The 27,365-nt window shown below is 37.0% G+C and overlaps 1 protein-coding gene across 4 annotated transcripts in view; it reads left to right on the top strand.

Moving 5' to 3' along the window:
* Positions 1 to 27,365, top strand: part of POC1A (POC1 centriolar protein A) — a 197,258-nt gene that overhangs the window by 101,213 nt on the left and 68,680 nt on the right. For all 4 annotated transcript variants that reach the window (XR_470923.3, XM_007500515.3, XM_007500514.3 and 1 more), the window contains exon 10: positions 5,465 to 5,608. Coding sequence is in view for 3 of the 4 variants with exons in the window: in XM_007500515.3 (XP_007500577.1) it covers positions 5,465 to 5,608 (144 nt within the window). In the remaining variant the exon portion in view is untranslated. The remainder of the gene's footprint in view (positions 1 to 5,464; positions 5,609 to 27,365) is intronic.

Below are 27,365 nucleotides of genomic sequence, written 5' to 3' on the forward strand. Positions count from 1 at the left end.
AGTTTAAAATTGTTCTTGGACTGTTTCTAGATCACTGTATCACTGTATTAAAAAAATAAAAAATAAAAAAACCCTTACCTTTTGTCATGGAATCCATACACTGAGTGCCACTGAAGAGTGGTAAAGCTAGGCAGTGGGGTTTAAGTGACTTCCCCCAGGGTAACATAGTCAGGAAGCGTCTGAGGCCACATTTGGACCCAGGACCACCTATTTCCAGATCAAGCCCCGTATTTGCCTCACTGCATCACCTTTTTACCTTTCCCACTGTGGTCCTAGTTGCGTATTTCATTTTGCACTTGCAAACTACCTTTATACCATTCTTAAGTCCCCTTTCCTGCTGTTTGTGATCATTTTGGGCTGAGATCTCTTTCTGGTATATTCTTTTTCTTTTGATTTGCTAAAATGTTGCCTTAGCGCATTTAAAACTCACCCCTTGTTGGGAAAAAATTTCTTAGTTATGGAAATATGGAGTGGTCTGCCCATCATATGCCAAATCTTTAATCTGGGAAGTGAGGATTACCAGCTATGGACCCAGGACCTTGTTTATGGGTCTCTATTGTTGACTCTTGGGGTGTTCTAATTGTTGCTAATTTCCTGACTAAAGATCTTGGTTTTTAAACTGGGAAGGGGGGGAGGGGTGAAGGTAGGAGGGAGGAAGGGAGGGAGGGAGAGGATTGCCAAGACCTCTTAAATTGTATCGATTTTTTTTCCATTAATTTCTAGGTTTACAGATTTAGAGCTGTAAAGGACCTCATTGGTCATCTAGTCCAACCCCGCTCTTTTGACAAACAAAAAGGAGTCAGACCAAACAGCCTCTGAGATTTTTTTTATAGTTCTAGTGTATGAGCCAATGATCAGTAGAGAAGTCATTCCTTATAAAAATGGATGAATGCATGTTTCTGCTAGACCAGATCTGTTCTTGTTCCCTTGTTTTTCTCTTCAGGTCAGACATTAGTTGCATTAATAGTTCTGCAACCAAATATATCCTTATGGGTAGAGGTTCCAGAAAAAGTCTAATGAAATAGCAGGGTTTCCCTCTCCAAGTTTAGTGAGTAATTGTGGACTCAGAGACTTGATGTGGACTGAGGCTGACTGAGTATTTCAATTTGAATGCCATTATTGACTCACCACTACACTGACCCTTTCTTCTCTGTAACCTGGTAAGAAAGAATAAAATGCTCAAAGGCACTTTCCACATTTATAAACTAGATAGTCACCAAGTCGCAGCAACCAATGCTCACATAGAAACTCATGCATATATCTGTTGCTTTAGGAGAAAGCCCTCAGTGTTGAAAAATCAGATGATTAAAAAAAAACAAACAGGCTCCCTCCTAGGTTCAGTAAGTACTATGTTTAGAATCACAAGTTTCCTCTACTTCTTTTACTCCAAACCGGAATCCTAAATCATAGGGCTAGCATGGGTCCCCCAAACCTTATTGGTGACTCTATTAAGCAAATATGTCTGTGGCTTCTGTTTGGGGTTTCTGTGGAACTAGCTTTTATTTCAGAAGAGGCACTTGGGCATTTTTCCATTAAAGGAGTTTGTGTATAATTTCTAGGAGGAAGCAGAGTTGGGGTTGGGGAGAGAAATATGTACATTTTTTAAACCAATTACAAATAATAACAGATTTCTATATAAGTTTTCCAGAGTTATATGAGTGAACTTGGCTCCCTCATCCCTCCTTGAGCTAGTAAGTGATTTGATCTGGGCTATACACGTATTATCATGCTAAACATGTTTCCATATTGTTCATTTTTGTAAGTGAATAATCCTATATAACCAAAACCCTGAAATGTAAACTCAAATAAACAAGTGAAAAAAATCTTATGCTTTGATCTGCATTCCAACTCCAACAATTCCTCCCCTGGAGGTGTATAGCATTCTTTGTCAGAAGTTCCTCAGAATTGTCCTCGGTCAATGTATTGCTGAGAGTAGCCAAATCTATCATAATCAATCATTCCACAATATTGCTGTTACTATGTACAATATTCTCCTGGTTCTGCTTATTCCACTCTGCAGCAGTTCATGTAGGTTCTTTCCAGCTCTTTCTGAAATCATCCTATATATCATTCCTTATAGCACAATAGTATTCCATCACTGTCAAATACCACAATTTATTCATCCTTTCAATTTCCAATTCTTAGCTACCACAAAAAGTTAGCTATACATATTTTTGTACAAGAAGGTCCCTTTCCCTTTAACATGTACACTTTGCCAGATTCCCAAAGTCATCCTCTATATAGATATGGAAATATGTTACTGTTGGTCTTCTTATTTAACCTTTACCTTTTGATTGAAATCAGTACTCAAGTATTGGTTCCAAGCCTGAAAAGTGTTAGGGGGTTAGGCAATTGGGGTTAAGTTACAGAGTTACATAGCTGGAAAGCATCTGAGGCCACATTTGAACCCAAGACTTCCTATCTCCAGGCCTGTCACTCTTTCCACAGTGTTACTTGACTGCCCTTGTTAATCCCCATTAGTTTTCAATAAGGACAATTCTCCTGAGATAATAATGAAGAAGAGAATGAATATGTACCCAGAATAGGAACCTTCTTTCCCATTTGAAAGTCTGTGAAATGAACATTCAATCAAGGATTAAGTTGTAGTCAAATCTTGGCAGAGACAGATGTGATATGTGCGTATGCATATATAGTGTAAGTATGTTTGTATCTGTATGTACATATGTGTATATATTCCCTTCAGTTTTATATTTAGCCCTAGTTTGGAGACAAAATTGTGTATGTCTTAACTAGAAGCTGCTAGGATTTGAATGGCACAAAACAGTAAAAGAAAGGACACTCTGAACCTTGACATTCCTTCTTTTCCCTTCTCCTGGCCCAAGTATTGAGGAGAACCTTTATCCTTCACAGAGTTATGTGCTCAGGGCCAGACTGGGGATCTTATGCAAATGACAGAGAAAAATTCTCATAAATTTCTGGTTCGAGGCTAGACCTATCAACATTGTTTTCATTGCCCTATGCAAACAGTGCCTGAATAACTGATGTTGGATCTTAAAGTGCTTCTTCCTTGTTATAAATTGTTGGACTGTGGTGGTTGGTGCTCTCTCTGCCTTGTCAGAGGCTGAATAAGGTGTTAATAGCCTCCTCTCTGCACAATGATTGGTTTCATCACATCATCATCCCAAGTGAGTCACTTGCACGTCGTACTGCTAACAATGGCTTTACATTTTTCATGTTTAGTTCTAAAGTGCCAAACTTGAAACTAGGAGCTCCCATCTCTTGGCCTGGCTTTCTATTCACTGAGCTACTTAGTACTCCTCTTCCCTTCATCACTTCTTATAGCATGGTAATATTCCTTCTTATATTGCAACTTGTTCAGCTATTTCTCAGTTGATGGAAAATTAAATCCTAAACAAACTTTTGGAAACACAGTTAGTTTGTATGTTATTCAATGCCCAGTCTATTATCACTGAGACCTGTCCCAGAGATGGGTAGTGGGGAATGGAGCTGCCATGTGGCACCTCTGGTCCTTCATGCTGGATCTGAGACCTATTCTTGCCCTGGTGCACAGCCTCTCTTAGTGCTAGAATGGTTCGGACAGCAAGTTTGTGGCCAGATCCTTTCAGCAGACCTGTCTGTCCCCCTATGCCAGCCTGGACTGCAGAAATAACTTGCTGTGATTCAATCCTGCACTGCCCCACCACCTACTCCCCATTTCCTGAACAAGAATTAGGCTGTTGCACTTTCTAGATCTGTTTGAAGGTATTGTGGGGTGGGGAAGCCAAGCTAAAGGATAGGGGGAGCTCTCTGCTTCTTCCTTTTACTCTACCATCTTGACTCCACCTCTAAGAGCAAGTTTAATTAAGCAGCCATAGAATTAGCTTCTCTCAATTAGCTGGCAAACACCAAACTTTGTAGCCTTTCTGAAATAAGATTTAGGGATGGGCATTGAATAATGTGTATTCTATTTGTGTTCCAAAAGTTTATTTGGGATTTAAATGTCTGAATTCTACTGCATTTCCCCACACAACTTAGTATTCTAAATCCAAGAACTATTTCAGTAATATTGTCAGTTAAATAAAGCTTCTGAAGGACTAGCCTAAGACCCTTTTATTGTTGAAATTTTTTTTTTGTACAAGAAGGAAGAATTTAGAATGCTGAAATACATGTCCTTCACAGCTTTATCTACTGCCGACTCCCCGAGGAGAAGAAAATCTTCCTTTCTTCTTTTTTCTTAGTTGCCGACTGCCTGGCCAAAAGGGAACAAAGGAATATGGTGACTTGGGAAATAGGTATTATGTAATGGATAGGACTGTGGACTTGGAATCAGGAAAGCCTGTATTCAAATTCTGCCTCTTGTATTAGTTTTGTGGTGAGGGGCAACTCTGAACTTTAATATCCTTGTCTGTGAAATGAGGATAAAGCCTATAGTTTCTAATTCACAGGAATGTTGTGAAAGTCAAATGAAAATAAGCAAGTGTTTTGCAAACTATAAAGCTTTATGTAAATGTCAGTTATCATCAGCATCAAATGGTTCAGGAGACCTCACTGCAACACAAATACTGTCCAACTGTTAATGTGTACTGGACTCTGCAAGTTGAAAGTGCCTTTATCTGCCTGTATGCTTCCTACTAGCCATATTTATGAATTTGATGAGTGAGTACCCATTATGAAATAACTGTAGCAGTCAGGTTATTATCATTTAGAAGTCAAAATGCCATGAAAGAAATAAGAATCTCCTCGTGTTCATATGAGAAGATCTCAAATGTAGCAATTGAAATTTGAATGGATGCTCCTCTGGTGATCCTGACTCATCCATATTCTCTTTGGCCTGATGTGTCCACAGAGATACCATTGTTTTCAGTGAAGGAGGGGAAATCAAAACTCGAGGAAAGCTCAAGCTGCTCTTAGAATATTTTGTTTATTTCTGGACCTCACAACTATTAAAAGATTGGAGAGGATTCCGAGGGGACCCTCTGAAGTAGTAAGAGAGTCAGAGGAGTAGATCTGTGAGAAAAATGAAGGAAATGAGAATTATACAGCCTGGAGAAGAAAAGGCTTCAGGGCAACTTAATAAGCAGAGGCTGATGACCAAATGTTGATGCCAGATACTCTAAAGGACTTGAGGAAGAGCTTCCTGATATTAGAAAGCCCTCTAATCAGTTGCATTTTCTCCTTTAATGACTAACTTGTCAACTAACATGTAAAGGTGAGTATATGGGTCTGTTGATAGCTTATATTTGACCTCTCAGGGTCCCTCCTTTGTTGATTTTTTTTTTACATGGGAATATCATTCTTCCTTTTATTTTTAGAGGAATGGAGCTATATGGGGTGTAGATAAATCAACATTATGAGGGAATGTTGGATTCTGATTTTTGGACATTTTTGTATTTGTGTTTTTGACTTGGTTTCTCTCTTGAATTATTTGAAAGGTAGATTCATCTCATGCAGTTTATGGTGGTATTGAATAAAGAATGACTTTTTCTTTTTTTTTTTATGACAGCCAGAAATGGATTTCTCAGAGGTTTCTCTCGGAATGAAATCTCAGGATTCTTTCAGGAACTCACAGGCAGAGGCAGTCACTATTCCTGCAACAGTTACAAACACCCTGGAGCATATTGTGAGCCAATTGGATGTCCTCACCCAGGTAAGAAACATTTTTATGAGGGGAGAAACTCTATACTGAATCTGTTGGAAGAATGGTTTCAAACTCATCTACTTTGGTGAAATATTTTGCAACAAATAAAACCCTTCCCTCACTTGATCCTTTCTCCTGAAATCTATATATTTTCTAGTGAAAAATCTGAACTCTCTAAGTGAGTTGAGGTACAGCTTGTGATGAGCTGAGGCCAGTCCTTGGCTCAGGAGCAGAGGCCGGTAGATAGCCACTGCAGTGTTGTATGGCTCAGACTGAGGATTTTCTTAGAAGTCATTAGTCGAAAGAACCTGGAATGTAAGGTTGCCAACAGGGAAGTCCAGGAGTCATTTCTCAGACAATGAAGTCAGTAAAGTAAACAGGAGTGTTAGCAGAACTCGTAGCCCTCAGTGAAATTGTTGGGTCACTCAGTGGCCTGAAGATCACTTCCGCCTCTTAAAAGGATCCTGCTTACCAGGGCCATTCATGAGCTTGTCTGATACAGTTCTAACCCTGCCTCTGCTTTTTTAAATTGTGTGACCTTCGACAAATCCCTTTTCATGTCTGAGCTTCAGTTTCTTTCTCCACAAAATGAGGTGATCTTTAAAGTTTACCATAGCAATTCTGTGATCTTTCCCAAGTCTTACAGACTGTGGTTTTCAACTCAGGGCTTATTATTGAAAGCAAATATACCCTGAACATGATGGATATATGAGTGAATTCTATAAAATGTTTAAAGAGAAAAGAATACCTATGTGTCATGCAAATTATTCTCAGAAGCTGAAAAAGAAAATAATCAAAGATTTTGAGAATTGGAAGGAACCTCAGTGGCATCTAATCTAACTTATATATGAAGGAATCTCTTATATAACATACTTGACATGTGGTCATCTAGACTCTGGCTTAAAGACCTCCAATAGAAGGAAAATTGAGGAGTAAGAGAGTACTTGTAATTAGAGGAATCAAGGGAGGCTTCATCTGAGCTGAGTCTTGAAGGGAACCAAGGAGTCAAATCAGAGGTAAGAAAGGGGCCTGTTCCAGACCAAAGGGGCAGTTTGTTTGCATAGATATAGAGGGTAGAGTTGGAATGTTGTGCCTAGTCTAGTTTTTCTGGAATGTAGAGTGCATGAAGAGAAGTAATATGAATTTTAGAAAAAGTCTGCTGGAGCCAACATGTGAAGGATATTAAAAGACCAAGTTTCCCGTAGGATAAAGTACAGTAGGGAGCCACTGAAGATTCTTGAGCAGTGGCATTAATAAGTCAATCAACAATTTATATTAAGTACTGTAAGGTACTGGATGGAGAGTTGGCCTTGGAAATAAGAAGACTTTGGTTTAAGTCCCACCTCTCAGAACTCCAGGCAAAACCATAAATTGCTGAGAATGTGCTATTTTTTTTCCATAAAGTTTTTCACCAGGTGCTCCTTAATCCAATGGAATCACAGATCTGGTTTGGAAAAAAAACAACAGAAAACATGCCTAGGCCAGACTAAATGCTGTATAAAGGAAGACAGTGCTTTCCCTCATGGAGCTTACATTCTGCTGGATTATGTTTGCAAATAGAGAAGGGATGGACTGGAGAAGTAGCAGCCTGAAAACTGGGAAAACAGCCATGAAATTGGGGAATAGAAAATAGATGCTTCAAGAGACATTGTGGAGATTTAGTTGATAAGTCTTGGCAACTAATTAGATATGGACAGTAAAAGAAAGTGTGAAGTTAAGAATGACTCCAAGGCTTTCAGGCTGAATGTAAGGATGACCCTAACAGAAAAAGGAAGTTTTTAAGGTGCAGAGGGTTGGAGGGAGAGGGGGATAGAGTTTCTGTTGGGAGATGCCTTTGGAACATTCAAGTGGAGGGAAGTACTCAGCAGGTGATTAGGACTAGAGCTCAGGAGAGATATGGGTTTAGTTGCCCAGTTCCCATATGGAATCAGTTTTTCCTTACAACTCTTCGGGGATTATGTTTTAATTCTGTAAATGCCATGATTTGAAACATTGAGGGGGTAAGGACTCACTACTTTCTCTCTTGACACTGAACAGATTTGATTAGAAGAGGAAAAGGCCTTAAGTTTATATATTCCAGTCTTGATAAATGAAAAAGCCAGACTTCCTCCTAGACTGCAATTCCTTGAGTGGAGACCCTATCTTCTCCCTTGATCCTAACTTGTACAAGACTGTACACACGGTAGATGATTAATAATTGTTTTTTGATGAATGCCCAAGGCCTTGGAAGAAGAGACACAGTTTGAAGTCTTAGCAATATTGTTTGTAGGGACACAGGGCTAGTCCTAGGTTGGAATGAACAAATTCCAAATGAGAAACCAGTTTTGTAGACCGAAGAAGCTGGAACATCACATTTATTTAGACACTCACTGCTTGTTATCTAAAGGTCTATTGTTGATCCCTGAAGGGCATATCAGTCTGCCACTTGCCCCCCAAACCAACCCAACCAAAGCAAACTAAACTAGCGGTGAGGGCCTTCTTTGGAGAAGTATTTGAGGAACCTCTGCCTCTGCTCCACCTTTCTGTTATTGTGGTTCAGAAAAAACGCCAGAGACCAGAGGGTCTTAGAAAGTTTCTTGCCATTGTCAAATTTCCTGATTCCTCCCTAGCCTTCAGGGCCATGCTGAAGTGTGCTCTCCTCCAGGAATCCTTCACTGACTAACCTGGTCTACAGTGATAACTTTCTAGCACATACAGCTTATCCTACTTATTGTGTTCTAGGGTAGACTGGCTTTTATATATCTATATATTTATATCTATATTTTTTTGGTAGATCGTGGCCTTCATCTAAATGGTAAATTTCTTGAGGGCAAAGATTAGGCATTAAATATTTTTTATAATCCAAGTACTAGTCCCTGGTGGGTCCTTATAAAGGTTTATTGGTGCTGTTGCTAATGTTGATCCTAGAAGCAAAGTTAGATGATTTCTTCCTCTTTTTTTGGCCTTCTTTGTATTCGGGTTACCTGGTCTCAGATAGGTACCTCATCTATGGATGGGCCCCGAGTAAATGTCCTAACTTCTTTTATCTACTCTTGTGTGGTCATTTTCATCTTGAAGTAATATAAAGAGCCCTAAAAGTTTCAGTATTGACAACTCTACTTTATTCAGGTCCTCCTGTAGTTCTGAGTGGTCTAAGAGTCTATTCCCTTTGGTGTTCAGATTTGAGGTGAATAAGCTTTACAACCCCAAATGGTTCTCTTAAAAAAAAATCCTCTCCTTTTGAAGCTTTTAAAATGTGGTTTATATTTGAATGCCAGTTATGAGTATATGAACTCATATGCCTTTACCACAGCTTGTATTGGCAGATCAAATGTATAAAATTAAAAAAACATGCACATTTACAGACAAAAACAGCTGAAGATTTAACTAATGAGTTTAGAATCTAAACTTGGGAGTCTTCAAGTCTGCAAGAGGAGACAGTGATCTTGAATAGGAGAGGCTTCCATCTGTGAGATGCAGTGAGCAGAGGAAGTAGTGCCTGTTTATGGGAGCCGTGATAACTAACCAGACTTTTAGAGAACCTGCTTGAAAATCCAGATAGGAAAAGACTGTGTCTTTATTGCCCAGTATTTGAGGAAAAGACACAGGTGCCAGTCAACAAACCACTAGAAGGCACTCCCAAGTCTTCTAGTGTGTGTGTGCCAGGCCCTATGCCTTTAAGTTCTAGGGGTACAAAGAAAGGCAGAAAACTGCTCCTGTTCTATGGGAACTCCTAGTCTAATGAGAGAGACAGTAGCTAGGTACATATATACACAGAGAGCATGATGTTAACCCAGAAAGGAAAGGTAGGGAAATCAAGAAAGGCTTCCTAAAGAAGGAGGGATTTGAGCAAAAAAGCACTTGTAGTAATTAATGTGTCAGGCAATGGGCTAAGTTCTAGGCCTATAAAGACAAAAGAAATCATCCCTAGTCCTAAGGAACTTGCATTCTATTTGGGTTATAACATTATATACATGTGGCAGTTAGGTGCTGCAGTAGATAGAGCTCTGGACCTGGAATCAGGAAGACTTGAGTTCAGATGTGGCTGTTAAGATTACAATTCTCTGGAGACTATATTAATTTATAATTATTAAATAGTGAACAGCAGGTTGGAGAAAGAAAAGGCACACAGTCACATGGCTAGTTGCCTAACTAACCCGAACTTACTGCTCACCTTGCATCTCTGTTTACTCCTGCTGGTTGACCAGAAAGAAAAGATCCACAAGCTTCCTTGATCCATAACTTATAGCCCCCTCTATGACATCACTTTTTCTGGGTCTCCCTGATTGAACAGACTTGACTTTAGTCTGGGTCAGAGACTGGTCCTCCTGACACCAAGAGTTGTGTGGGACAAGAGACAAGTGTTTTTGGGATGCCAGTAGACATTTGGAACAAGAGGCAAATCTCTTCCAGAGTACACTTGTCCCTCTTTTCCAGATAAACCCCATGCCTTATTTTTTAATGCAATCAAAAGGATGGGGACCAAACATTTGCTAGAGAAGAAATTTTCAAATTCTGCCATGTGCAAGGTCCAGCCTCACTCACAACTCCAGGGGTTCCCAACAGGTGGTGAATGATCAGTCAAAAAAATGACAAATGGAAGACAGCTTAATCATTACAGCCATGGGATTGCTTTGCATCTGATAACTGCTCTGTCATCCCCAGGCCTAGTGTTTATTTTTGTACCCATTTTCTTGGCACACAGATGCATTACCCAACACACATGTTCAAATAGAAATAATTGGAAAAATGATACATTAACTTTTAACAAATCACTTGATTAACATTCTATATTCTTATGTGATTACAGACAGCATGCAAGATAAATTATTTCATCACAGGTGGCTTAATTTTCTCATTCCCCTGTGAGAAGTTTTGAGCTTACAAACAAGAAAATTTACTTATTACTTTTAATAAAATGGAATAATTAATCAGAAGTTCTTAAAAGACAATTCAACAATCATATCATTGAGGTTGAGGGGTGCTGGGAACACAATTCAAATTTAATATTAGACTGATCATTACTCAGGGTTTACTAGGGAGTTTCCCACTGGTGAGTTACTGGTTTGTGAAGTCAAGTCACTGAGGCATATTGAAGCTTAGTGTACCTGTACATCTTGTATGGGCCTTTATGATTGATTTGTGTGCTGGCTTCATGAGAATAGGTTTCTGTGAGTGGGAATGTTCTGGGCTTGGCCTGTAGCTGCGGTTTTACTGGGAATTATGTACCTAAGTAAAAGTTAACCCATGATAGTCTTTTGGGATTGGGTTTGAGGGTCTGATCTTTTTGGTGATGTTTTAGAGAATTAGAGTTACGGGTATTTTGCTCTTGCATTATTCCTTCTGAGACTAGGGGGAATAATAATCATGTCAATTTCATAGGTAAGGGGCATTGATGAGAGAGGTCAAGTAAGGGGGGACTGAGTGGGCAATCACATCTTGCCAAGGGCCACTCTGTGGCCTCCTTAGCTACCACGCGTGACTCTGTCAAGGCATTGTGGCCTGATGGCTCCCAGCAAAATTCAATAAAAAACTTTCTTTTTAATACCCCAAGACTGATCTTAGGGTACCAAGAAAAGAGCTGAAAACTAGTGTGTAATTCATACATACCTCAGATACTTCCTAGCTTGGGTAAGTCACTTAGCCCCATTTGCCCCAGGTTCTTCATCTATAAAATGAGCTAGAGAAGGAAATGGCAGACCATCTTTGCCAAGAAACTGCCAAGTAGGGTCACAAAGAATTGGATGCAACTGAACAATAATAAATCACATATAGAAAAATAAATGCAAAATATATGCAGAATGGATATCAAGTCATGTGGTCCGATGGGGGATTTTGACTTTAAATGATCACCATTGCAAATATTAATAATATGGAAATAGGTTTTGAACAATGATATGTAAAACCCACTGGAATTGCTCGTCAGCTCAGGGAAGAGAGGAGGGAAAGAACATGAATCATGTAACCATGGAAAAATATTCTAAATTAATTATTTTCAAAAAAAGAATGGATATTGAAGTAATTTTGCAAAGAAGACAGTTGTCTTGTGTCTGAGTAGGAGATTAGGGGAGAATAAGCTAGGCCTCTTTGAAAGGAGATGGCTCTTGAGCTGAGCTTTGAAGAAAGCTAGGAATTCCAAGAGGTAGAAGGACAAAGGAGTTAGTTTTAGACAAGGGGGCACAGTCTGTGTAGAAGGATGTAGAAGGAAGGATGGGATGATATGTACCAGAAACTTCAAGCTGACCAATCTGATTGGAATGTAGAGTATGTGAAGGAGAGTAAAATTCAGTAACCCTGGAAGGGTAGGGTCGAGCTGAGTATAAGGAGCTTTGAAAGCCAAACAGAAGAGTTACTTTCTACTTCCTACAGAGCTTGCCAGCTTGATTTCAGCCTCCTAGGATAGGGAAACCTTTGGGGAAGAATAGTGAGAGGCATTCCATCTCCTATCCCCTGAGGAAAGAGGAGAGTGTGGGGAGCAAGGCTTCCATCTCTTGCTGAGCCAGTCTTCAGAAGTAAGAGAAATGAACCAGGACCTTCCCTTAGGTCCTCTCATTTGACTGTGCACCTTCCATCTCATGCTCTGCTACTCTTCTTCCTATTCTTCAGCCTTCTCTGGGAAAAGAGGAATGGGGCCTTCTGCTCAATGATTCTCATACATATTTCACTTATTTGGAACTCCTGTAGGTCCTCACCCAAATAACATTCCTCATCCTCTACCACTCAGTTCTCTCACCCCAGAGACTACTCACACCTTCTGTTGTACCCTCTGCAATGCCTGTTCTATCAACAAACGAGTTTTCATCTTGATTCTTGTCTCTCCCTCTCCTTCCATCTTTTAGAGCTGTCACCAAGACCTGGCTTCCCTTCTATGACTGGCCACTCTATCTCTGGCCATTCTTTCTAGTACTGGCTGTACCTTCACTCATTCCCTTCAATATTTCAACATTCAACATTCCCATTCAACATTTCTTCCTTGAATACTATTTGCTTCCCATTGCCACTTCCCATTCCCCCTTCCTCTGTTACTCAATAATCTTTTCAACTTTGAGGTTTGTACTCTCTACCATACAGTTAAAACTCTGGTGGCTGGTATGTACAGACCTCCAGGTCACTAATCTTCCTTCCTCAACAAATTTTTCTCTCAAATCCTGCCCTCCTACTAGGAGACTTCAACATGCATGTTGACACTTTCTCAAAAACCCTCATCAGTCACTCCCTTAATCTCTTTACTTCCTATAACCTACTCCTATACCTCTCTTCAGCCACACACAGAGATGGTCATATAACTTAGATCTTGCCTCACTCGTGAATATACCATCTTCATATTCAAGAATTCTGAAATCCCTTATTCAACTATAATCTATTTGCTTTCCACTTCTTGCTTCTGCTTTCCTTTATCAAACCCTACTCTTTGCCCACACTGTGATTTCTACTCCCCCTCAACCACTCAGTCCTCTCCCAGGTCTTTCCTAGCCCAGAGACCAGACTGGCTTCGAGTCATAGATACAGTTGCTGTGGCTGCACCATCTTCTCTTTCAGCATTCAGCAGCACCTGAGAAGTAAGTGTGTGAAGAACCCAAGGTATATGTGTCTGCTGAGGTTGCTGATGCTGCCTGGTTGATGGGGATGGGATGGGTTGGTGTCTCAGTGTGAGCAAGATCAAGCCAAACACTGCATCTCAGGATCATACTTTCAGTTGGCTGATCCTTGCTATGAAGTGTCATAGATTTGAAATTTGCAAATAATTTGTCTCCTTCTGGGCTGATTGCAGGATTGAAGGGCCTCTGCTTCATGGGCATTTTTCTAGAGAAAAGAGTGAGAAGAAATTTAAAAGAAACTTAAGGCCACAGAAATCAGCAGCCCTCTGCTCAGTACAGTAATTTCTCAATGATGTTCTTGACCCAGTAAAATGAAAGATCAGTGGGGGTGGAATAAATTAGTGTGTTATAGGATAAAATTGGAAATAAGTTTGAGGAGATGGTAACAATAATTAGACTGTAGAAGATAGTTTTCTAACAATATCAACCCAAGACTAATTAGAAAAGTACTACTTTTCCCTATTTTGGGGGGTTATGCTGGAGAGTTGTATTGTTTGTCAGCATTTGAAACTGATAGTAATTTTTTGAGTCCTCCTCACTGTTACTAATCAGCATTTGTTAAGTGCCTGCCATGTGTCCAGTACTGTATGAAGAAAAATGAAAACAATTTTTGCCTTGAAGGCTAAACAGGGGAGCAGTTTAGCATAAATAAGTATATACCAAGTAAATATGAAGTAAACATGGAGCACTGTTCAGTATAGGGAGGGAAGAAAGGGCTTTATTTATGTAGCAGTGTCACAATCTGAGTTTTCAAGGAAACAAAGGATTCTAAAATTGTCATAGAGATTTTTATTAGAAAATTGAAACTCATGCTGTGATTTTTTGGAAAGGATAGTAAATAGCATCAGAATGATATTAAGATATGCATTGTGTGCCTCCTGGATCACATACATGTTTTTGAATTATGCTTGTGCCTTGTTAATTTTTAAAATGACACCTCAAACCTTGTGTTCATTATAAATAACAATTTATACCGTAACGATTCAGGAGCTATCTTTTGGAAAACTATTATTTATTTGTAGGTATTTTTCCATGGTTACATGATTCATGTTCTCTTCCTTCTTCCCTTCCCCCTCCTGAAGCTGACAATCAATTCTTTTGGGTATGGTATACATACACCATCACTCAATACCTATTTCCATATTCATATTTATAATAAACTTTTAAAACCAAAACCCCAAATGCTGTACCCACATAAACAAATGTGTTTTTCTTCTGCATTTCTTTTCTCACAGGTCTTTCTTTAGAGGTGGATAGCATTCTTTCTCATAAGTTCTGCAGATTGTCCTGGATCATTGCATTGCTATTAGTAGCAAAGTCTTTTACTTGTGATCGTCCCACAATTTTTCAGTTTACTATGTTTAATGTTCTCCTGGTTATGCTCTTTTCACTCCACATCAGTTCATGGAGGTCTTTCCAGTTCTTTCTGAAATCATCCTGTTCATCATTCCTTAATAGTATTCCATCACCATCTCATACACACAGCTTGTTCAGCCATTCCCCAATTGAGAGACATCCCTTTAGCTTCCAATTCTTTGTCATCACAAGAAGTACAGTTATAAATATTTTTTGTACAAACAGGTCCTTTCCCATTAAAAAAAAAATCTCTTTGGGATATAGACCTAGAGTAGTGGTATTTGCTGGATCAAAAGGTACGGATTCTTTTATAGCCCTTTGTGCATAATTCCAAATTGCCCTCCGGAATGGTTGAATCAATTCACAACTCTACCAGTAATGCATCAGTGTCCCAATTTTGCCACATTCCCTCTAACATTTATTATTTTCCTTTACTGTCATATTGACCAATCTGATAGGTGTGAGGTGGTACCTCAGAGTTGTTTTAATTTGCATTTCTCTAATAGGAGGGATTTAGAACATTTTTTCATATGATTATTGATAGCTTTGATGTCTTCATCTGAAAACTGCCTATTCATATCCTTTGATCATTTATCAAGTAGAGAATGACTTAGATTCTTATAAATTTGACTTAGTTCTTTACATATTTGAGAAATGAGGCCTTTATGAGAGAAATTTCTTATAAAATTTATTTCCCAGTTTGTTGCTTCCCTTCTAACCTTGGTTGCATTGGTTTTGTTTGTACAAAGTCTTTTAAATTTAATATAATCAAAATTATTTATTTTACTTCTTGTAACATTCTCTTATCTCTTGCTTGGTCATAAATTCTTCCCTTCTCCATAGATCTAACAGGTATACTATTCTACGTTCCTCTAATTTACTTATAATATCACTCCTTATATGTTTAAATCATGTACCCATTTTGATCTTATCTTGGTATATGTTGTGAGATATTAATCTAAGCCTAATTTTTGCCATACTGTTTTCCAATTTTCCCAGCAGTTTTTGTCAATTAGTGAGTTCCTAACCCAAAATCTAAGATCTTTGGGTTTATCAAATACTAGATTGCCGAGGTCATTTACCCCTAGTCTATTCCATTGATCTATTCTTCTATTTCTTAGCCCGTATCATATTGTTTTAATGATTACTGCTTTATAGTACAGTTTAAGATGTGGTACTGCTAGGCCACCATCCTTCACATTTTTTTTAATTAGTTCCCTTGATATTCTTGACCTTTTGTTATTCCAGATAAATTTTGTTATAATTTTTTCTAGTTCTATAAAAGTTTTTTGGTAGTTTGGCAGGTATGGCACTGAATACGTAAATAAATTTAGGTAGGATTGTCATTTTTATTATATTAGCTTGGCCAACCCATGAGCAATTAATGTTCTTCCAATTGTTTAGATCTAATTTTATTTGTGTAAAAAGTATTTTGTAATTGTGTTCATATAATTCTTGTGTTTATCTTGGCAAATAGATTCCCAAATATTGTGTATTGTCTAGAGTGATTTTAAATGGAGTTTCTCTTTCTAACTGTTGCTGCTGAGTTTTGTTGGAAATATAGAGAAATACTGATATCGCAAATTTATTTTGTATCCTGCAACTTTGCTAAAATGATTATTTCAACTAGTTTTTTTAGTTGATGTTCTAGGATTCTCTAAGTATACCATCATATATCATCCTCAAAGAGTGGTAGTTTAGTTTCCTTATTGCCCACTTTAATTCATTCAATTTCTTTTTTCTTCTACAATTGCTAAAATTAGCATTTCTAGTACAATAATAAATAATAGTGGTGATAATGGGCATCCCTACTTCATTCGTGATCTTATTGGGAAGGCTTCTAACTTACCCCCATTACAGATGATACTTGCTAATGGTTTTAACTAACTACTATTTATTATTTTATGGAAAGGCCCTTTTATTTCTTTGTTTTCTAGTGTTTTTTTTTTTAACAGGAATAGGTTTTGTATTTTGTCCAAGACTTTTCTGCATCTATTGAGATAATCACGTGATTTCGGTTCAATTATTGATTCAATCAATTATGCTGATGGTTTTTCTAATCTTAAACCAGCCTTGCATTCCTGATATAAATCCCACCTGGTCATAGTGCTTAATCCTTGTGATATATTGCTATAATCTCTTTATTAGTATTTTATTTAAGATTTTTACATCCATGTTCATTAAGGAAATTGGTTTGTAATTTTCTTTCTCTGTTTTTGACCTTCCATGCTTAGGTATCAGCATCATATTTGTGTCATAAAAAGAATTTAGTGGGACTCTTTTACTTATTTTGCCAAATAGCTTGTATATTATTGGGATTGTTTGTTCTTTAAATGTTTGGTAGAATTCACTTGTGAATCCATCTGGTCCTGGGAATTTTTTCTTGGGGAGTTCATTAATAGCTTGTTCAATTTATTTTTCTGAGATAGGATCATTTAAGTATTCTATTTCTTCTTTTATTAATCTAGGCAATTTATATTTTTGCAATCATTCATCCATTTTACCTAGATTATCAGATTTTTTGCCATATAATTGGGTGAAATAGCTTCACTTTAATTTCTTCATTAAAAGTAAAATCATTCTTTTCATTTTTGATACTGGTAATTTGATTCTCTTATTTCTTTTTTTAATCAGATTACCAATGCTCTATTTTATTTGGTTTTTCATAGAACCAGCTCCTAGCCATATTTATTCAATCTCAATAATTCTTTTACTTTCAATTTTATTAATTTCTCTTGATTTTTTTTTAGAATTTCCAATTTAGTCTTTTTAATTTATCCTTTTTTCTTTTTTTACTTGCATGCCAAATTTGTTGATATGCTTATTCTCTATTGATATAAGCACTCAGGGATATAAATTTTCTCCTTTTACTGTTTTGGCTGTATCTCATAAATTTTGATATGCTCCTCATTGTCATTCTCTTCAATGAAATCAGTGATTGACCCATCAGTTTTGAAGAATTAGATAATTTAGTTTCCAATTAGTTTTAAATTTTCTTCTCCATGAACCCTTATTCATTATATTTTTTATTGCATTATGATCTGAAAAATTTTGCATTTATTATTTCTGCTTTTCTGCATTTGGTTGTAAAGTTTTTATGCCCTAATGCATGGTCAGTCTTTGTATATGTACTATGTGCTGATGAAAAGAAGATGTATTCCTTTTTATCCTATTCAATTTTCTCCAGATATCTATGACTTGTAAAATTTCATTCACTTACCATATTTCTTTCTTATTTGCTTTTTGGATAGATTCATCTAGTTCTGATAGGAGAAGGTTGAGGCTCTCCCCACTAGTATAATTTTACTACCTATTTCCTCCTTTTTCCTTTAGTTTCTCCTTTAAAAATTTGAAAGCTATACCATATATGTGCATATATGGTAAGTATTGATATTTCTTCATTGTCTATACCACTTTTTCTCAAGATGTAATTACCTTCCTTATCTGTTTTAATCAGATCTATTTTTGCTTTAGCTCTGTCTGAGATCATGATTGCTACTCTTGCTTTTTTTGTCTCAGATGAAGCCCAATATATTCTGCTCCAACTTCTTACCTTTACTCTGTGTCTACCCGCATCAAATGTATTTCTTTGCAAACTACATATAGTAGGATTCTGGTTTTTAATCTACTCTGCTATTTGCTTCCATTTTATGGGTGAGTTTATCCCATTTGTATTCACAGTTATGATTACCATCTGTGTATTCTCCTCCATCTTGATTTCCTCTTTTAATCCTTTCCTTTCTCCTTTCACTTCAGTGTCCTTTCACTTCAGTGTTTTGCTTTTAGTCACCCCCCTACTACTCCCTCCCTTATGTTACTCCCCTTCCCACCACCACCTTTCTTATTCCCTTTCCACTTCTTTATAGGGTAAAATAGGATTTTATACCCCAATGAATCTGACTGTTCTTCCCTTTCTGAGCCAATTCCAATGAGAGTAAGATTTAAGTATATTATCTTTTACCACTCTCATCCTTCCCTCCACTATAATAATTTCCCCCCGCCCACACCTCTTTATGTGATATAATTCACCCCATTTTACTTCTCTCTTCCCATTTCTTTTAGTACAATTCTTTTTCAACCGTAGGGTTTTTTTTTACATATCAACCTAAACCGCTTATTCCTACACCCTCTATCTATGTATATGCTGCTCCTAACTACTATGATCATGATAACAATTTTTAAGAGTTGCAGATATCATCTTTCCATATAGGAATATAAACAATTTGACCTTATTGAAACCCTGAACTTTTTTCTCTTTCTTATTTACCTTTTTATGCTTCTCTTGAATTTTGTATTTGGACATCAGATTTTCTCTTTGTCTGGTCTTTTCTTAAGAAATTCCTAGAAATCTTCTATTTTATTAAATAACCATACTTCCTCCTGAAAGAATATAGTAAGTTTTGATGTGTAGGTGATTCTTTGTTGTAAACCCAGTTCCCTTGTATTTTGGAATATCATATTCCATAGCTTCTGGCCATTCAATGTGGAAGCTACCAGATCCTTTGTAATCCAGACTGGAACTCCATGATATTTGAATTGTTTCTTTCTGGATGTTTGCAGTATTTTCTCCTTGGCTTAGGAGCTCTTGAACTTGGTTATTAGGATTCTTTGTAGGTGTCATTTGGGGCTTTATTGTAGGAGGTGATATATGCACTCTTTCAATTTCTATTTTACCCTCTTCAAGAATATCAGGGCAATCAATTTTCTTGGATAAGTTTTTGTAATATAATGTCTAGGCTTGTTGTTGTTGTTGTTGTGACTTTTAGGTAGCCTGAATTCTTAAGTGTAATAATTCTTAAATTGGCTCTCCTGGATCTATTTTCTAGATCAGTTGTTTTTTCAATGAAATATTTCACATTTTCTCCTATTTTTTCATTCTTTTGATTTTGTTTTATTTTCTTCTTGATGTCTCATGAAGTCATTAGCTTCTACTTGCTCTATTCTATTTTTGAAAACTGAACTTCTAAGACTTTTTGATCCTTCTTTTCCATTTGGTCCATTCTACTTTTCGTGGCATTCTTTTCTTCAATGGATTTTTTTTTGCCTCTTTTTCCATTTGACTAATTTTGCATTTTAAGCTATTATTTTCTTTCAGCATTACTTTAATTTATTTTCCCCATTTTTCTTCAACCTGTCATTTGATTTTTGAATTCCTTTTTCCTGTTCTTTTTTGAATCCTGTAATTTTGAGTGGTTTTTAAAGATTGGTTTAGAAGGATTGTTAGCAGTTTAAGCTTTTGCTGCTACTAAACTGCCCTTTTGGCTCTGCCTCTCTCATTCTCTTCTTATCAAGCTATTTTTTTTAAGCCCTTACCTTCCATCTTGGAATCGGTACTGTGTTTTGGTTCCATGACAGAAGAGTGATAAGGGCAAGGCAATGGGAGTTAAGTGACTTGCCCAGGCCCTAGCCACAGCTAGGAAGTATCTGAGGCCAGATTTGAGCCTAGGAACTCTGTTTCCAGGCCTGGCTCTAAATCCACTGAGCTACCCAGCTGCCCCATGCTATTCTTTATAACAAAGAATTTTTTAAAAAGAGAAAAAAAGGTTCTACAAAACCAATACATATATCAACATAGTCTGACAGAGTATGCATACTTCCCTGTCCATAGTCCTTTTTCTACAAATTCATGAGGAAGAATCTTTTTCACCTTTTTAGGGCCAAGCTTTAGCACTATAATTCCATGTGTTCCATTTCATTTGCTGTTCTTTCTATTTATGTTGTTTCAGTCATTGAATATATTGTGTTCTAGATTCTGCCTCTTGCTTTTTGTATTGGCTCTTTGAAAGTTTTTCATACTTCTCTGAATTCCTCATATTTATTATTTCTTAGTGAAGTAATATACTATCATATTTATAGGCATTTTGGTTTATTCTTCGATTGATAGACACCAATCTCTTTCTACTATAAGAAGTATATCCACAATATTATGATTTCCTTGGAGTACTATTTATAGAAGTGGGATTTCTGGGTTAAAGAGTTAGGGACATTTTAGTTAATTTCTTAACATAATTCCAAATGGCTTTCCAGAATGGTTGGACCACTTTGCAGCCAGTATATTTGTATTTCCATAGCCCCATTAGCATTATTTTACTTTGCATTTCTCTCAATGATTTAGTGATTTGGATCAATATTTCACATGATTGTTTTTAGTTTGAAAAATCTCTTCCTCAGTTTAAAAAAGAATATCAGTATGTTGTGGTCTTTTATTTAGCTGCTTGTTCCTCACTGTGTGTTGTTTTTTAACTATCTTGTATTTGGTTCTTATTGAAAGATTAACTCTACTAACATAGGTATTTAACTTTGACTTAGTACTGTTTGCTTTTTAAAAATTAAAGCTAATATCTACTGCAGAAAAATAAAAATAAATTTCCATTTCTGGTAAAAAGAAACTGGGAGGACTGGAACCTTTTTTGAACACCCTATCCCATAATTCTCTTGAAGACATTTTGGTCATTTGTTATGGTCTGAGAGTTTAAAAAAAATAGTTTGGGAAAGGATTAGAGGATGAAAAAGAACCTAAGATCTTTTCTCCAGATATAAAGAAACAAACTTTGAACCCAGAGGAGGAGATATGAAGGCAACAGAGTAGTATTTAAGGCCTGATAGAGATAGGTTCACATGTTCCAGGACCAAAGAACCACTTTACAAAGTCTTTAAAGTTTGGTGCTTTTTTAAAAAAAAAAATCAGGAGCTGAATCTCTGAAAATATGTAGGCAATCACAGGATCATAATCTTTAATGGTACTTATTTTGTGTGAATTTCAAAACTATTCCACCCTAATCAGACCATTCTTTAGAAGATGTGATTTAGCTATTTCCTGATCAGTAACAATGGAGATACTTGGAATAACAGAATCAGTTCTTGGAAACTGTGTTCTCTACCCTATTCAGTTTGACAAGATTTTTAAAGTCTTCATCAAACTCAAGATTTAATTTGTCTGAGGAGATGGCCTTCAACAGACCTGTGCAAAAAAAGGACAGACCTCTGGGCTGTCCTAAGTCAAGCTAGGTCCTCATTGGTACAAATGAGACGCAGAAAGATGATATAAAAACGTCCATATAAAGACGTCACTTCTTGCCTCATGCCTCTTTCCCTGGAGAGACAATTCTGGCTTGCAGCATGCTAAGCGTTCTGACATCTTGGAGTGTTGGGTGGTGAGTTTGCCCTTCAGGTTCAGGCATCTTAGCTAAGCCTCTTTGGAGGTCAAGCTGATTCTTTCCTCCTTCACACTCAAACCCTTACTTTCTAGATCTCCTATCTTCCTGCCCAGTATTAGCCCCTTCTTTCCTCCTTCTTCTTAAAATCTTCTCTACTATATCAATTAAATCACCATAAAATTTGGTAGCTTACTTGGGTATTTTATTATTTGGGATTCACCCTTTACATTTAAAAGCTCATATAGTCCAACCCTTAAGGGTTAATTCATTTATCCAAGGTCCTATAGGTAACTAAAGAGCCAAGTCTGGATTTGAATTCATGGCATCTGATTCCAAACTCACAACTCTTTCCATTGTACCATAATGCTTCTTGTACTTTTACAGTGTATTAAACTGTTGTCATTTGAGAAATAGTTAATTTTTTTAAAAAGCAATTTATGTTGTGTTTTTTTTTTCTTCAGAGCTTGGTGCTAGACAGTAGTTTTTAAAAATTTCCTTGTGACATCCTTTGTTCTTGTGAATTAATGATGATTATTATTGTACTTCCTAATGGGTCTAATGTATTAAAAGGATTAGATTCAGAATTCTTGCCAGAAAGCCCCAGACATAGTTTCTTTCAACAAATTTAGATGTACACATTTGCTGCCCTGATTGGTATGATAACCTTTCCAAACTGATGCATATGTTTGTTTATCATATTCATTTCTACACATATCTCAATGAACCATCCCTTGGAAGAAAATATTAAAACAAAAAGAGCAAATGTTCCAAATCACTAAAAAGAGGCTTACAAATCAAAACAGCTCTAGGATGGGCAGCTAGGTGGCTTAGTAGATTGAGAACTAGACCTAGAGACAGGAGGTCCTAGATTCAAATGTGGCCTCAGACACTTCCTAACTCTGTGACCCTGGGCAAGTTACTTAACCTCCTTTACCTATCTCACAGTATTTATTCTAAAATTAAAGGTAAGGTTTTTAAAAAACAAAAACTCTGAAGTTTTACCTTCCAGTAAATTTTCTTCACACTCAGAAAAATTGGAAAAAATAGGAACACAGAGGAGTTCAATGCTGGCACACTGATGCACTGTTGATAGATTTTTTAATTGGTCCAGGGAATCCAGAAAATTATATGAAATTGCAAAAAGGGAATAAAATGTCCATAGTTTTTGTCCAAGAGACTCTAAAGCAGCGGTTCTCAACCTCTCAATTTGTAGCAATGGGAATACATAATGAATATCAGGTATTTACATTCCAAATCATAACTGTAGCAAAGTTACAGTTTTGAAGTAGCCACCAAAATAATTTTTTGGTTTGGGGTCACTGCAACATGAGGAACTGTATTGCAGGGTCACGGCATTAGAAAGATTGAGAACCACTGCTCTAAAGGAAGTATTGACAGTAAGAAAGTCCCAATATATGCCAAGATATTTATAGTAGCATTTTTTTAAGTAACAAAGAACTAGAAAAAGATTAGATGGCCCTTAGTTGGGAATGGCCAAATAAGTTGTAGTATGTAAATATAATGAAATATTGTTGTGTTGTAAGAATACTGTTGTGTTGAAAGAAATAATGACTGACAAATTTAAAGAAGCATAAGAAGACTTATATGAACTAATACAAAGTTAAAAAGCAGAATCAGAAAAGCAATATACTTAATAACTATACAGTAGTGTGGAGAGAAAGGGCATCTACAAAATAATCCATCTGAATGTTGTAGGACCCCAGGTTCTTATAGATGAGCCTTGCCATTTCTAAAACATGCTGTCTATACTCTGACTACTCTCCTCATCTCCCTCTCACCACAACCTGAATTTTGACCCTGGAATCTTGAGCCTCTCATAATTGAGCTTTCACTTTATTTTGCCCAGAACCAGATTTCCACATCATTTTCTAACCATTTCCCAAACCATAACATTTATATTCTGGCCAATCCCTCATCCACCTCCAACTAGAACCTGGATTCAGCCCTTGATGTAAGGTGCTATTCTTTTCTAGACACCAGAAAGGCAAATTGAGGCATATGGCATATTCCACATCCCTTAGAAATAAGGTGCCTATGGACAGTGTGTGTAGAAGCCAACTCTTTACCCAGTACTCTGAGTAAAATGCCAGTTCCGTCCAATTAGCAGAAGTTCCTCTAGGCAGTGACACTTCATCACTTTCAAATTTAGGATTAATTTGTGCTAATGAGTTAGCATTTTATGGAATCAAATTTTTCATCAGATGTAGTGAGATGAACATTCATAATTAGAGCCCTTGCAGATGATTTATTGCTTTCTCCTCTATATACCATGATTCTTTCCATCTGTGAATCCCCCCTTTCAGATTCTAGTCTGGTCTCACCTTCTGACTTCAGTCACTCCCTCCTTATCATATTCCCTAGATCTGTAGTCACTCTTTTTTTCTATTCATTCCTCATATGTATGTTGGGACTATTTTCTTAGTCTCTTGGTATAGGTTTTTATTTGTGTCTGTTCTCCCATCAGTATGAAATGGTGAGTTCTTTGACTGGAAGGACCATATTTTCTATTTCTTTGATAGTTTCTTATAGTGCTTTCTCTCCAATTTAGAAATCAACTTTTTTTCTCAAAGTTTGTATGGAACTCAGATGATATTTTCCCATAGAAACTATGCTATCTATTGTGGCCTGGAATATAATGCCAATGGTACTTTTTCAGCCACAGCCACTCTCACATTTCTTGGAATAAGTGCATTCAGAGTAGTGACTAGGGGCTTTAGGAACACATGTCTCTTGCACTATATTAATTGACTGTTGGGCACACAAAGCACACCAAATGACCATTCCTCTGCTTTTCCCATTTCTTAATTTGTCCACCAGGTAGGTTATGTTCCTTAACTAATTCCAGTCATACTAGACATTAAATTGGAAACTACATTCAGGGACTTCACTGGATGGTTATGGATAAATTACTTGATTGCTTTTTGACTTGGTTTCCTCTTTCATATGGAGAGTTGAGCTTGTTAGTCAGGGATAGGTGCTTAGAAAAACTCATTTCTGATTTTAAAGCATTGAGGTGGTTTGCAATGTAATCATGTTCCTGGGGAATATAAAACATTCCTTTGTAATCCCAGTAGGATTGGTCTTGGATTATAAACAACACATGTGAGTTATCTGGAATTTTTCACAACTTTTCTTATGAAAGGAAGTTGTAATTCCTGTTTTTTAAAAATTAATTTAAAACCATTTTTTCTATTTTTAAAATTTCATTTAAAAAAGTTTGTTTCAAATTCCTCTTACCCTTCTTCTACCCATTGAAAAGGTAATCAATTTGATATCAAATATACTTGTGAAGTCATGCTCAATATTTTCATATTTGCCATGTTAGAGAAAAAAAAATAGCAAAAAACCCCAAGACAAAACAAAGAAATTAAAAAGAGTATGCTTCAATCTGCACTTAGAATTCACCAGTTCTCTCTTTGGAGTAGATAGCATTTTGGGGTGATTTTTGCTTCTTCCTTGGTCCTAGTTTGTAACAACCATAGGTGGATCCTTCCTTTCTTTAGGCTTCATTATCTACCTCTGTAAAGTGAGAGGTTTGGATTAGATCATCTTTAAGGTCCCCTGCAGCACTACTGTAGTACTTTCCCTTTGTTTTATAGCCTTATGTTTTTCTTGTTTGGGGATTCTGAAAAATAAAGTTGTAGGATCTGCAATAATACATAAATAATAATAGTGATTTCACATATGGAGTACCTAGGACTTGCATATCTTGTTATCTATCATATTTTGAATCTTCTTCCATGATCTTGAATAATAGGAGTAAACAAAGACAAGGTGGGCAGTTTTAGTTTGCTCTTTTACTGAAGAGGTTTTGGCTCATAGCACTACCACCTTTTCTTTGTATCACCAAATTAGAAATCAATTCTGAGACCCTTTAGATAAATTGAACACATTATAGGAAACTGAAGAGAGGCTATTTGGGACCTGGTAAATGCTCTAGACTTTGATCCCAAAGAAGTGTTTTTCTGGACTGAAGACATACCTTGTCCTAGTTTCCTCTTGCAGCTTGCGCTCAGTCAGAATAGAGTTAAAGCTGAACTGAATTGCTGCTTGTGGTTCAGAGATGAGAGGATTGTTTTGATTCTGTTAAGAGCCTTTTTCCTGTCTGACCTTAGCTTAAGTTGAAATGATGGGTGCTAGAAAGACCTTTGGGTCTGCACAGTGGGACATATTCAGGTACTTTGCAGCCCAGTTAAACACTTCCAGTAATTATGGCGGACCCTGTTGAGAGAATTTGTAGTCCTTAAATCCTATTCCTAACTATGGTAGCAAAAGCAGTCAACTGCTTTAGCCTAGAATGACTCCTGGTAACCTATTACATTCTTTTGGCTTTTGTTCCTGATGACATTACATCTCTGTATTCTCTTTGCTCATAAGTGCATATGATGTACATCTTCTTTCCCAGTTCTTTATATTTCATGGAGGTACAAGGCTTTTTTCATATGGCATGCAGTCATCTAAACATTCAAGTTCGTGGTGAGATGATATTCATTAGTGTGCCATAGTAAGGATGGAGCTTCTAATGTGGTTCTTTTGGAGGACTTATATTTTCCATCACATGGCTAGGCTGTAGTTGTGGTTTTAAAAAAAACTACTTCCCAGAAAATAATAATTATGGGTAGATATGATTAACTTATGAGGGTCTCTTTAACATATAAGATATGCTCTGAAATTTTGCCAGGGTAAGGTCATAAAACTGTCTAATGAACACTTGAATTATTGCAATCTCTTGAGAAGGGGTTAATAAGTTCCTGTGTGGGGTAGGGATAGGGTATGGAGGAGGAGGATGTGAATCTCTGGTCTTGACAAGGCAGACAGATAATGCTCAACAGTGAAATTAATAAGTATACTAAAGTTTGGATTCCAAGAGGGAGAAAGGGAATCAAGGACAAGTTGATCTTAAACGGAAAAGACAGAGTTAAAACATCTGGCTCAAGAGTTTACGAACAAAGATAGGAAGGAAATCAAGATAAGCAAAGCTCAAGTTAAGATGGAGGATCAAGTTCATGGCAATTTGGATGGAACATAGAATTCATAAGGGGAATATATAAGCAATAAGCCTGGAAAGGTAAGTTGGTGCCAGATTATTGAGGGCTTAAATGCTAGGCTAATAAGTTTGTATTTTACCCATAGATAATGGGTAGTCACTGAAGATTTTTTGAGCAGAGGAGTAATAGGGTTGTATTTATACCTAAGGAATATTATTTTGGCAGTTGTATAGAGGATAAATTGGAGAAAGGAGAAAAATTAGAGGTGGGAAAACCAATAAAGAAATTATAGTAGTTCAAGTAAGAGGTAATTAGGGCTTAAAATGAAGTGGTAGCCATGTAAATGGGTGAAGAAGGCAGCCTGAGAGCTTGCAGTTTTGCCTTAACTTTAATATATCCTCCTTCACAGTGACCAGAACACGTGCCAAATCAAATTATGATTGGGATAGTCAAGAAAAAAATCTCAGTGAGTCATTTTTCCAGCCCAAGACATCTAGGAAGATAAACAGAATGGTCTGTGGACAGTGGGATTGGGGCTGGCCAGGAGCACAGACTACAGTGAAGTGACAGAAGGCTGTGGGAGCAGCAGAGATCCTGGTACACAAGGATGGTAAATGGCCTGAAGAGCTGGGCAGAAAGAAATCTGAACCTGAACCTGAACCAGCTG

Source organism: Monodelphis domestica, chromosome 7 (assembly GCF_027887165.1).
Source record: "Monodelphis domestica isolate mMonDom1 chromosome 7, mMonDom1.pri, whole genome shotgun sequence".
NCBI classification, from domain to species: domain Eukaryota; kingdom Metazoa; phylum Chordata; class Mammalia; order Didelphimorphia; family Didelphidae; genus Monodelphis; species Monodelphis domestica.